The sequence below is a fragment of the Eschscholzia californica genome, unplaced genomic scaffold (assembly GCF_041429995.1).
Source record: "Eschscholzia californica isolate CP2 unplaced genomic scaffold, dmEscCali1.0.p SCAF_1, whole genome shotgun sequence".
Lineage (NCBI taxonomy): Eukaryota > Viridiplantae > Streptophyta > Magnoliopsida > Ranunculales > Papaveraceae > Eschscholzia > Eschscholzia californica.
In genome coordinates, this window is record NW_028238198.1 from 27,041,501 (window position 1) to 27,054,343 (window position 12,843).

Consider the following 12,843-nt stretch of genomic DNA (forward strand, 5'->3'; position numbering starts at 1 on the left):
TTGTAGGGAATTTTGGTTTTCTTTTTTAACTGCATGACATTTATACCCAAAATCATTTAATAATTAGGTTTCTAGATTAGTTTCATATTTTAAAGTTTTTGGTATGAGCATGATTTGGCCTTACCAACAACCACTATAGAGTATAAATGAAAAGGAAAGGATGTAATTTTGGAGTGAGATTGAAGTTTAGTTGTCTTCTTCACCAAACACTTATATTTTGAATTTAAGATTCCTTTTGCAAGTTTTTCCTTGCATTTAAAGATTTCTCTAAAATAAAGTTATTTTTCTTTCACCCTCACCTTCCTAACTTGTTTAGTAAGTTGTTTTTCCATTTTGCTATAACCACCATATTTTATGTAAATTGTTTAATAGTGAAACAAATAAAAAGTTTGTAAATTAATTGTGAGAAATAACTTCATATTTATTTTTGGGTCATAAGCATAAATGAAATCATTTCAGTTGCGCTATTGGTATGAGCTTCTGTATAGATCAAATCTCGTTTTTTGATATGACAAACCCCATTAACAAATACAGTTTTATCGAATTTTTATGAAATAAACTTCCGTGTTTCCTTACGTAGTCACTCCATCGAACTGGTATAGTGAATAAACTTTTGTGATGGACATTTCATTGCTATCAACACAACCTAATTGTTTTATTTTTCAGTCACGAAAATCAAACACAGTGAAATTGAAAGACCAATCCTCTAAAATTTCAGAAGTAATTGATTAGGTTCGTCATAGTTATAGTCTTTCTACTACGTGGACAGACAGTAGTTAAATCATACATTCTTTCTAATTTTAACAAATCAAAACTCAATTTACTTAGGTAATTATACACATTACAAATTTGAAACTTAAAAATGAAAAGAATTTATGTTTTATTGGTTTTATTGGCATGGTTGAAAGGGGTGTAGTAACATCACACATCTATAAGACTAGTTTAAAAAGGAAGAAGTAATATTAACGGCATAAATGGTAACGGAGTGATTATCAATAACGGCGTTTAGTACCGAACCTCACAGAATCAAAAATAAAAAGGGCGCAAAAGCTACATCACAAGCCAAGGATCTCTCTCTCTCTCTCTCTAAAAGACTCTGTTTCTCTCTCTAAAACATTTTGAAGTAGTTAGTTCCTCTGTGCATCCAAGCTGAATTTGGAAAAATTGGTTCCATCTGTTGCTCAGTCCAGGATTATATTCTAATTTTATACAACTTAGTAAGAGCTATTAGTACTTCCCTCATTACAATAATTTTCAAGGTATTTCTCATCTCTCTCTCTCTCTCTCAATTCTTCTAGTATTGTTTTTGTATTCTCTTTGATATTTCAGAATCGAATTTTAAAATATATTTGAATTCTTAGTTTAGTTATTATTTGACAAATTCTTGAAATTAGTCTGTTCTTTTCCATGCTTTCCCGAACCATGAAATTGTGCATAATATATACTATTGAATTAGAGAATGAATTTAGTTATGAGTATTGATAGAGATTACCCTAAAAACAGGACGGCTTCATGCTCTCAAATCGGTCTATTAGGCAACAAAAATCAGTTAGTGCACCTGGGAATGATCATGCCATTCTTTTTTTCCTGTGTTTCTTCTTTTATATGCTAGTAAAAAAGAATATATTGCTGATTACTTATATATTGTATTCTTAACTATTAGACCTTTTTTTTTCCGTGTGGGACTATTCAGATGCGCCCCCTAACTTGTCTGGTCTTTTGAGCCTACCACGTACTTTTTTGTTGAGTGAGATGGAGTACGTGTGTTTGTCGGGTCTTTCAGATAGAACGGTGTGAACTTGGCTCTGAAAACATGTTAAGTTGATTGCTACTCAAAGCCAATCCGAAATGAGTGAAAAAACCTAGATATTACATTCTTGTTACTAAAGTACCATTTTGTTATGTAGGACCATTCTTACTTTTATAGAACAAAAGTATACTACAAAGTTACCCATATCTAAATCATTTACGTTAGTAATACACAAGTGAAAACAAAACAACTTGTTTTCTGGTGAAACTCCAATTTCATAAAAGGTGATTTAAACTAGCTACCTAACTTTAAATTTATGAGTCATTTCATTATTATTGTTTTAAGTCATTCCCTACTTATCCTAGGATATCTAGGCGCATACTATTACTTTTATATATATGCTTCAGAACATTTTTAATGCCATTTCTTTTGGTATATCACATTCTGTGCTTATTTCCGAATTGGTACCACTTTCTTGTCATTTTGAATATATATCTACCATAGTAGACGTTCGGTGGGATCTATTTTGTTTAGCTATATTTACAAGATCAATGTAACCAAGTACACAAATTCAACCATTTTCCTAATCAACAAGTTTTTTTTTTTTTGACAAGAAAGATGGGAGAAACACCTGGTCTTCAAGTAGGAGTAATTGGTGCTCTAGCCCTTTCAGTAGCTTCATCGGTCGCCATTGTTATATGCAACAAAGCTCTAATGAGCAATCTCGCTTTCCCCTTCGGTAAGAAATCATTTCCGAAGCATGAACTGTCTGTTTTTTTTTCTCATTTTACACCTCTACTTGTCACTCTGTATTAGTTATCTGTGAATAAGCTAGTCTTATTCCATCATCTGACATCTAAAGATGCATATTCTATTTTCGATCCTATATTTGCAGCTACCACATTAACAAGTTGGCATTTGATGGTTACATTTTGCACACTTCATGTGGCACAACGATTCAATTTTTTCGAGACCAAGGTTGTTGATATGAAGACAGTTATGCTCTTTGGCATCCTAAATGGCGTGTCTATCGGACTTCTTAACTTAAGTCTTGGGTTCAATTCCATCGGGTTTTACCAGGTCAACTAAGTCTCTAAATTGCATAATCTTCTTTTGTTCTCCATCATTTAAGAAAACTAGAATTCTGGTAAGCAAATGTATAAGAATTCTGAATTTGTTTTGCAGATGACAAAACTTGCAATCATACCCTTTACAGTAATGTTGGAGACTATGTTCCTTAAAAAGCAATTTAGGTAATATATTTTACAAGTTTGTACGAAAACAGAGAGTTTCTTCGAGAATTTGTTGAACTAACATTGGTTCTTCGATGTTTTCAGTCAGAATATAAAGTTATCTCTTTCAGTCTTACTACTTGGAGTTGGTATTGCATCCATAACTGATCTCCAACTCAATCTTGTTGGCTCAATCATCTCTCTTCTTGCAATTGCAACGACCTGTGTCGGTCAAATTGTATCCTTTTTCTATATAATCAGTATGAATGTAGAAATGAACTAAAATCCAACTTAGAAAATCAGGTGCCCGAGCCCTAACTCCATCCCGGAGTCAGAGTTTGCATCCCTTCAACATATGTGGAGAACTGAATCGGTCGAGGCGTCGAGCTCAGCCACATCAAGGGTTGGGCTGGGATTAGGCTATAGGGCTTGGGCAAAATATATAGAATTGCTTATTAAGTGATGTATAAATGTTATATCAACTTTCCTTTAACTTTTTTGCCGAACTCAGCTGACAAATACGATCCAGAAGAGACTCAATGTATCATCTACACAGCTACTTTACCAGTCGGCTCCATTTCAAGCGGGTATACTTTTCGTTTCAGGTCCTTTGGTTGATCAATGCCTCACCAAGCAAAATGTCTTTGCCTATAAGTACTCCCCTATTGTCTTGGTAATTTTTTCGACTCCTCTCCTCATACTTATATCATGAAATTTTACTGTTACGTCATGTGATCAGACAACGTGGTTCACAAATACATGGTGATTTATGTAACAATGTGACTTGTTTTGTGCAGGCATTTATCGTCCTTTCATGTCTGATAGCTGTTTCTGTGAACTTTAGTACATTTCTAGTAATCGGAAAGACATCCCCGGTTACATATCAAGTTCTTGGTCATTTGAAGACATGCCTTGTCCTTGGTTTCGGTTATACATTACTACATGATCCATTTACTGATAGAAATATAATTGGTATTTTAGTCGCCATTTTCGGAATGGGGTTGTATTCTTACTTCTGTACTCATGAAAACAAGAAGAAACATGTCAATGAGATCTCGCCCACATCTCAGGTACCTAATAACTTCCTCTCCTTATTTGTTTAATTCTGATTAGTTGGGTAAATTTATAACAATCGCCGATTTGATTTTTTAACAGATTAAAGATAAGGAGAGTTCACCATTTTTGGGGAGTAAGATTATGCAAGAAATGGAAGGTCATGAAGTGAAGAAATCTAATGGAATTTTAGATAAGGACTCTGTTGTTTAAAAGTTGAGCAATATTATGTGTATTTTGAGTGTATCAAGTATGAATGTTGTTTTTTGTAAATGAATTCATTCTTTGAATAAATTCATCACATTTTGATTTCTTCCTAATTAGCCAAACTACTTTGATTGTTATCTTTATGTATGTTTCTCTCCATTGATTTTGGAGTTTGTTGGATCAAGTCTCACTGCTCACTAGTAGGGACAAAATCAACATATAAAAAGTTTGTTGACCAAAGAGTTTGAGTTTCATCTCTCTATAGGTTGACATCCACCTATGTGTAACGTATAACCACGGTAATAGCCTCACGTCCTCACCAAAGGATAATAGTGAGCCCCGATTTTGAAAAGTTTTCGGTCCATAAGAAGGGTACCATCGTTGTACTCCAAAGGTCAAAAAGATACCACCAATGCGTAACTTATAATCTCAGAGATGGTGCTACCAACGGATAATAGAGAACAACATTTGCTTAGAATTTTGATAAGTTGGATAACAGAGAACAACATTTGCTTAGAATTTTGATGAGTTTTCTATCAAAGATTGACAAGTTATATTTTTTTTTGGTTAAAAATTCAAACTATATATACTTTTGGCAAAAAAAACTCGAATATTTGTATTTTGTTTGGGTTAAAAACGCAATATTTTTTTGCAAAGTGTTGCAAAGCTTCGAAAAATCTTGCAAAGTTTCGAAAAATCTTGCGAAGCTGTCGCAAATTTAAAGTAATATCTAAGAGCATCTCCAATGCAAAACTAAAAAAAAACTCAAATAGTCCTATGTGTCAAGGCTCAATTGAGTTTCTCTTTCCTAGATGTCAATGTTGAGATACTCAATTGGAGATTTGCTGTTTGGACCCCCTTTCATATAATTGACTTGCTGTCTGAACTCCCTTTTTCTAGAGTTGCATTTTGGACTCCCTTTTGACGGAATCATTAGGGAATATTCCGTCTCTATAGTTCTATTTTAAACAATACCCAGTCTACCCTTATATAATCAATATTGCGCTTTAGACCCCCTAATTAATTTAACTCATCTTCTTCTTCAATCAACTCATCTTCTTCCTCATTAACCCTAATCACTTAATCTCCCTAATCACTTAGAGCGGATTTTCACTTAAAGATCAACATTCACTGACTTCAAAGCTTATGAAACCAAATTTAATTAAAAAAAGGTTTGTTTCACTTGGAAATTTATTCACTTGAGAATCAACTTTCCTTTCATTCACTTCAAAGCTTAAAAACCAAACTTGATTTGAAAAAGTTTGCTGCACTCCAAATTTGGGTTTAGAAGATTAGAAAATGTTGGCTTCACCCAAAATCCGGGTTAGGAGTAAGAGAGAGAGAATTAGGGTAATCTATTCGGCTAAATAAATTCATGGATTTAGCTGCTTCAGTTGAGATTGAGAAACAAATCAATGATAGCAGTGATGAAGGTTATATGTGGGATTTGGATCAGAAGTTTGATCAACCATGGAAGAAGAAGCTGGAAAGCTAAAAAAAATATGTCTAGAGAGAAGAAGGTGACATTTTTGTAGTTTACCCATTTCTTTGCTCATGAAATCATGTTCATTATTACTATTGATTCACTTGACTGGTTCATATTTGTTCTATCCAATGTTTTCAATTCAAATTTTCATTGCAATCAAGGTTCTTTATCCACAATTAGGCAGTGATTGTTCATAAAAAGGTGACCTGAGACAATTTATGAGGAACAAAGTGTTAGTATAAAAGTATATACATTGTATTTATCCTTATTGATAAGGGTACTCATGTAATTGTAACTCTTTTACTTCTATAAATACATCTCATATCCTACATTTTAGGGTATCTTGACTTCACAAATTCACATGGTATCAAGAGCCATCTCTCTCTCTGATTTTTCTTTTGGTTTTCAGTGCCAACTTTCTTCTTCTCCTCCTTTTCTTCTTCTTCATCTTCTTTTTTGTTTTAATGGCCGACTCAACTACCCATACTCCTTCACCCACATTCATTTCTTCCCCTACCATAGTAGGTGAATTAGTCATATGATTAACCATGGACCAATAGAAAGGAATCAAGTGTAGTTTTTGTAAGTGTCAATTCTCATCTTGTGATCGTGCTTGACCATCATGGCACATTTTTCTAATGGTTGGACGTACCCTGCTGATGACGATGACCTTGATCTAAAGGGACCCGTCATCAACCGAACTGATATAACCTTAAGAGAATACCAACAGTTGCGTAAAGACTGGCTTAACCGACGTGGTACGACTCTAAGAGATTATCAACGACTTAACGAGGGGAATAGGCTAGTTGAGCCTAACCGAACTGGTATGACCCTAGGAGAGTACCAACAGATGTGTAGAGACGAGCCTAACCGACCGGGCATGACATTTGGGGATTATCAAGGAATGTCTGGAAACAGTCCGATTAGCGAGTGGAGTAGACCAGAACCTGATCGATCTCGTATGACATTGGGAGAACACCGACAAATGTATAGAGATGGTCAGATTAGTGATGGATATGGTTCGACACCAAATATGTATGAGAGACCTTATAGTCCACACTATTCTGAGACCAATGACTTTAGAGACAGGTATGATCCTAATATGTACGGAGGAAGTTATTATCAAGAGTCTTCATTTAATTACACTAGTGAGCCTTATTATGAGGAGACTCTTGAAGATAGATCTCGATCAGAGTCTGAGAGTCGTCTTATTGAGATGATGTCACAATTTGCTACTCAAACGAAGCAGAGGATTGAGTCCTTAACTCAAAAGATAGAGATGCTCGAGTCACAGTCATTTGTCGACGAGGAAGGGGTTTCACCATCCCAAACTCAAGAGGGTACTAGGTACGATGACGAGGGTAATACGTCTAACCCTAGTACTAAGTTAAATGTCGATGAATCTACTAAGAGGACCCAAGAGCCCGAATATATTGATGACCTTGTTTCGTCTTTACCTCAACTTTTATCGTCTCATTATGATAGGACTATACCAGACTTTGATGTTCAGGATGATGGCTCTATGAGCAAATTTGAGGATGACACGATTCCGAACTATCCGATTTTTTACACTTGTAAGGAGTCAGTCTTAGATGCAATGCTAGGAAGGCCTGATATTATAAATGACTGCGAAGTCGCAGATGTCTTTGGGGACATTGATGACGCTAGAGACATGTTGGATAGTTTGTCAGACTGTTTACCTAAGGAAACCATGGACCTTGACTTGGTCCCCGAGCATATTGCCTTATCCTTAGAGTCTAGTTTGACCTTTCACATGACCTCAGACTCGGTTGTTGATCCCTTTTGGGACACTTTAGACGTCTCCTCGAGAACGTCTATGGAGATAGTGGATGTTCTATTCACTAAGCTTGCAGATGACTTTTTGCCTTCCACAGATATATTGGCCCTTCATTGTTATGTCGATCATTTTGATAACTTTCTTGTCGTTGGTCCTAGTATTTATAGTTACTTAGTGGACTGTGCATCCACTAAGTTTGGAGATTGCCCCTCTTCTTTGATAGTCTCACTTACACTATCACCAAGTTACAAAAATGTGAGACTATCGTTCACTGAAAACTTTGTGTTTTGGGTGGACCCACAGATGTATCGATTATTGGTTTACAGTTAGTTACACTTTTGTAATCCAGTAGGTATAATTCTTTCTATTTTTTCGAGTCATCTGTTTCGTCTGGCTGAAGACGTTAAACTTAGCGCTTTCTGGGAGGCAACCCATGCAGAGGACGCTGAATCGGGTAATATCTCTCCCTTCACCCTGTTATTTTTTGCATAGTCTTCAGAACATTGAGGACAATGTTCGGTTTAAGTTTGGGGATAGGGGAATGAATTTTTTGCCAAGTCCTTATTTCAAAAATTCAAAAGGGTTCAAAATTTTTCAAAATTTTAAATTTTTGGATTGAAAATGTGAGTCTAGTTATTTTTGCTTGTTAATGGTCATAGAGTCTAGTTGGTTGTACTGTGCTTTTACTAAAGGTTGTTTCACGAATTTCGAGTTTTGAGGTTGTCTGTGCACTAGCCATGTGAGTATTAGATAGGTGAAGAATTGACTTTTCTAAGAGAACTTAATCGATCATTAGTGGAGACTTAACCTATGTGAGATTTTGAGCCTTTCTTGTTGTTTTGAGTGATATCTTCTGAGCTAATTCTGAGTAGAATGAAGAGCTACTCAACCTCGCAACATTCATTAGAGCTCAGTTGATCTCTTGAGTTCGAATTTTACAACCACTAGGGATGTCATCAGGAAGTAAACCTTGCCCTTGTAGTCTGGAAACTTGAAAACAGTGTCAACTAGAGGAAGATAGGGACTCTACCATTATTTAGAACCCTGAGAATAAGGCATGAAGCAAAAAGAAGAAAATATTACCAAGGAAAGAATAATGTCAAGAAAGTAGTATTTGTATTTTGAGTATAGTACCAGTGTACTGAAAAAAAAAAAAAAAAAAAGAAAGAAAGAAAGAAAGAAAAGAAAAAAAAATGTTCGTTTAGCTGTTTTTAAATGTTTATACCTTGAAGAAATTCTTGAAGATTTGAAGACGTCGAGTTCTCAGGAGTTGTAGTCCTCATTAGAGCCTATTGACCTCTAGGAAACACTGTTAGATAGTAGGTCAGGTGAGAAGAGTTGGTTAGCTTCTCCATTCCGTATTAGTGGTTGTTTCCTTATTTGAGATCAGTCGTCCACAAAATTTTAGTCCGTCTTTTTCATGTGTTGAGTTTTCCTTCATATTCATACTAACACATAGAGTGAACCATTCTTGAGTGACTTTAATTTTTTAGTGTATGACCGTAAGGTAGTAGTCGAGGCGAAATGTATCGAGACAGTAATCAAGGTCTTGTCTTTTCAGAACCGAAATGATACTTATATTGGCTGGTCATGTGCACTTTGAGTCTTGATTACTAGTGAAGAGATTTTTAGCATTTGTGTGGTCTAGTTGACTTAGATTTCATTTCTATTAACTTTCGAAAGTCTACCGGATGAATATTTTTAGTCCATATCATATTTAGACCCTTCTGCATATTTGAGATTTTTAAATTTTATGGGTATATTCACTGCAAACCCTCACGAGACAAAACTCGTCTTCTAGGGTAACCTAGAGGTTTAACGGCTTGTTGCACAGGCTAAGCGCAATCGTGATTCCCTACGAAAGTGGTGAACTGGGTTTAGTTGTATTTTTCTGTTTTGCTCGAGGACTAGCAAAATCTAAGTTTGGGGATGTTTGATGAGACATGAACATGTCCCATCTAAATCTCTTAACTCGGGCTAGTTAGTCCATTTCGAGCTGTTACTCTGATGATTTGCTTGTTTTTCTTTCTCAGGTGCCTTCTGAAGAATTGTGCACGATAAACAGATAAAAAACGGGAGAAAGACGCAGAAAAGGGTATTTTAGTCATTTGGAGATTCTGGTATTTTGGTCAATGTAGATGCCCTGATAAAAAGTAGAGTTCAATACGAACCCAACGGCGAAGACGAAAGTTAAATCGGAGTCCGGATGAGAAAAATAGAGAGGGTCAAAGTTTTGGTCGAAATCGGTTGACTAAAGAGCATCCAGACGACTCGTGGCGTACAATCTCACGCAAGATGAAACTTTCGGTACAAAGTTGGGCAGAAGTGGGACAATTTCGGGACTTGACCAAGCGTCTACTAACAAGCATCGTGGTGCAAGATAAGGTTGTGACCTTCAAAGATCTAAACGGCAGATTTCGTACCCGAACACGTGTTAACATCAAGAACCATATCAGCGTCATTTAACTTGCTTCGTGAAGCACTGAATCAAACTTCTTTTCAGCCAAGAAATCAGTACGTGATTTTCCTTTCCTTTATCTTCTCTGATTTCAAATTAAAAAGGTAATTTTAATTTAGAGAAAGAAGTGAAAGAGATATGAAAGAGATATGAGAGAGATTTGATTCTCTTTACAAAAAGAGAGAAACCTCTCGGCTGGAATAACAAGAAAGCACCGAGAAGGAGATATTCTCTCTGATTGAGTAGAGAGAGATAGATAGAGAGCTCGGTTGGAAGAGATAGAGAGAGAAGATTTGGAAATCATAAACAGTGATTGAGAATTTGAATCAAAGAGGATAGAAACAAAGGATTTATGGAAGAGATTCGAATTTTAGAGAAAGAGAGAGGTCTGTTAAATACCTCTTCTCTTCTCACTATTATCTCATCTCGACTGGGGGTCATCCTCTGGTAGCTCAACCAAACCAGAAATAGTAGAGAGAGAGAGAGAGCATCCATTATCACAGCTTAAAACAGAAAAGTCAGAAACAAGTCAGAGCCATTTTGATTCATCATCATCACCTCTTATTTCCATTATTTTCCTCCGTAATTTATCTTCTTTTTGTGAGAGAAAGGAGTGATTGTTGAGAGAGGTTAACAGAGGAATATAATAAAATCAGAGAACTTCATTTTTCTTCTTCTATTTTCTGATTTTCACACCTTTAGTGAGAGAAGAAGAAAAACAGTAAGAGTGAGAAGAGAAAGAGAAAACAGTAAAGTTAGAGAGAGAAAAAGAGTTGGGGAAGACGAGAAAATCTGTGGGAAAATAACTTTCCCACAGAGAAATCGTTTCCGGGAAGATGAGAAAATTGCTCCCTTAGGGCGCGTTTGGCTGCCGGACGGGAAAATCAGAAGGAAACCATTTCCAGTGAAAGAAAAAGTTCTGTTTTCTTCCCTCTTTATCTTTTACTTTATTTTCATTTATTGATTAAATTTTGATCATGAATAACTAACCATCTTATCTAGGGTTTTAGATGAAGTCCATAATAACTAATCTTACAGATGTGATTTATATATGAGTCGATTAACTCTTAGACTGAATTCTCGTATACTGTAAAGTTATTATTGTTTCTAACGAAAATATCTTCCGGATTTTAGACCATTCATGTTATAAAATCCGAGTAATATAACGAATTAGTTGACTAGTCAAGTATATCATCTTTAGGATCGTTACATGGACGTATTCGACAACCTTAGGTTTCTCCCCCATTTTCTGAGTTTCTTGTATCAATTGTATTTATTTTCATTTTCGTAAATTTATTTTTAATATTTTATTCATTTTAAAACCAAAACCAAATCATTTTTAAAATCTTATTATTTCCTAGTTTTAGAATAAGTTTAACTAGTCTCTGAGGAACGAACCGGTCTTACCGGAAAAATTACAACTTGACACCCGTGCACTTGCGGGTGTAGACCTATTTAGGGTAACCTTCTAGGCCCATCAGAGAAATTCGTCATTTTGTCGAGACTTCCATTTGTCTGTTGCACCAGGCCTCTGTTCCTTTTCTGTACTGGCCAGATGCTTTTCTCACTGCCATTTACACAATAAATCGTTTACCTTCCTCAACAGTCAATGGTTGTTCACCCTATCAGAAGCTTTTTCATAAAGCACCAGATTATCATTTCCTTCGCACCTTTGGTTGCAGATGTTTTCCTCTGTTATCTCCCTATCGATCTTCTAAATTAGATTTCAAATCTAAGCCGTGCATTTTCCTTGGGTATAGCCCTCAACATAGAGGTTATCGTTGTCTTGATGAATCCTCTAATCGGGTTTATATCTCGAGGAATGTCCTCTTTGATGAGAAAATTTTTCCATTTGCTTCTTCTTCAACTAAACACAAAAATACAAACCCTAATTTCTCTTCTTCTCCTTTCCAATCGCAAATTAATCTCCACTCTCCATTTTCAACGGTTGGATTACCGCCACCTATCACTCTACCATCTCAACATTCTCGGCCTTACTCAGCTGTCCCCACTTCCTCTCCACTCGTTATTCCCTTGCCTAGTCAGCTTGACCGTTCACAATGTGTCAGCGCCCCCACCTACCCACCTGTTCCGATTGTCCCCTCTCCTTCCAACGTACCTCCAACTACCACTACTTCAGTACCAGTGGTCCACTCTGTCCCCTCCTCAATTACTGCTGGTACTGTTTTAACTTTACCAACTGTACCTTCTTCCCTTGAAAATATCTCAAACCCTAATTATATTTCTTCCTCTCCAAATGTTCCACCACCGTCCAAATCCACTTCTTCAATCCATCCAATGGTCACAAGAAGCAAAAATGGCACACGAAAACCAAAAGTATTGTTAACATCATCATCTTCCTCTCTCTCTTCTGATTCTGAAATTTCGGTGATTGAAGAACCTAATTTTTTTCTTCAAGCTTCGAAATATAAGTGTTGCCAACAAGCCATGAAAGATGAAATCACTGCTTTAAATAAAAAATAACACATGGGTTTTAGTTCCCTTTGATCCTAGCATGAATTTGGTTGACTGCAAGTGGATTTATAAGATCAAACAACGTTCGGATGGCACAATTTCACGTTACAAGGCTCGTCTGGTTGCTCGAGGGTTTACACAACAGCAAGGTCTTGATTATGAGGAAACTTTTAGTCCGGTGGTAGACCTGCTACTATTCGAATTGTTTTGTCCATGTTTATTTCTGAAAATTGGTTGATTCGTCCATTAGATGTAAAAATGCTTTTCTGAATGGTGATCTTACTGACTCTGTGTTCATGAATCAACCTCAAGGATTTGTTAGTTCGAATTTTCCTACTCATGTATGCAAATTGAACAAGGCCATTTATGGCCTCAAACAGGCCC

At 36.1% G+C, this 12,843-nt stretch overlaps 1 protein-coding gene across 2 annotated transcripts; it reads left to right on the forward strand.

The window, feature by feature from the left end:
* The first annotated feature begins 908 nt into the window (after positions 1-908).
* LOC147565625 (UDP-xylose transporter 1-like) lies at positions 909-4,355 on the forward strand. 2 transcript variants are annotated; one of them, XM_086652131.1, is made up of 8 exons: positions 909-1,259; positions 2,369-2,489; positions 2,646-2,830; positions 2,936-3,003; positions 3,088-3,220; positions 3,494-3,655; positions 3,780-4,052; positions 4,138-4,355. In XM_086652131.1, the coding sequence occupies exons 2-8, from the start codon at positions 2,369-2,371 to the stop codon at positions 4,246-4,248; spliced, it is 1,053 nt and encodes a 350-aa protein (XP_086508257.1). In that variant the 5' UTR covers positions 909-1,259; the 3' UTR covers positions 4,249-4,355. The 2 variants fall into 2 exon arrangements, with proteins under 2 accessions (XP_086508257.1, XP_086508258.1); XM_086652132.1 differs by having other exon boundaries at positions 1,058-1,259; positions 2,365-2,489.
* Positions 4,356-12,843: the final 8,488 nt, after the last annotated feature.

Excerpts from the sequence above, each read along its gene's own strand:
- LOC147565625 (XM_086652131.1), top strand. The coding sequence starts at position 2,369 with ATGGGAGAAACACCTGGTCTTCAAGTAGGAGTAATTGGTGCTCTAGCC. Across the intron at positions 3,221-3,493 it reads CGACCTGTGTCGGTCAAATT|CTGACAAATACGATCCAGAA; the intron begins GTATCCTTTTTC and ends TGCCGAACTCAG. Across the intron at positions 3,656-3,779 it reads AGTACTCCCCTATTGTCTTG|GCATTTATCGTCCTTTCATG; the intron begins GTAATTTTTTCG and ends TGTTTTGTGCAG.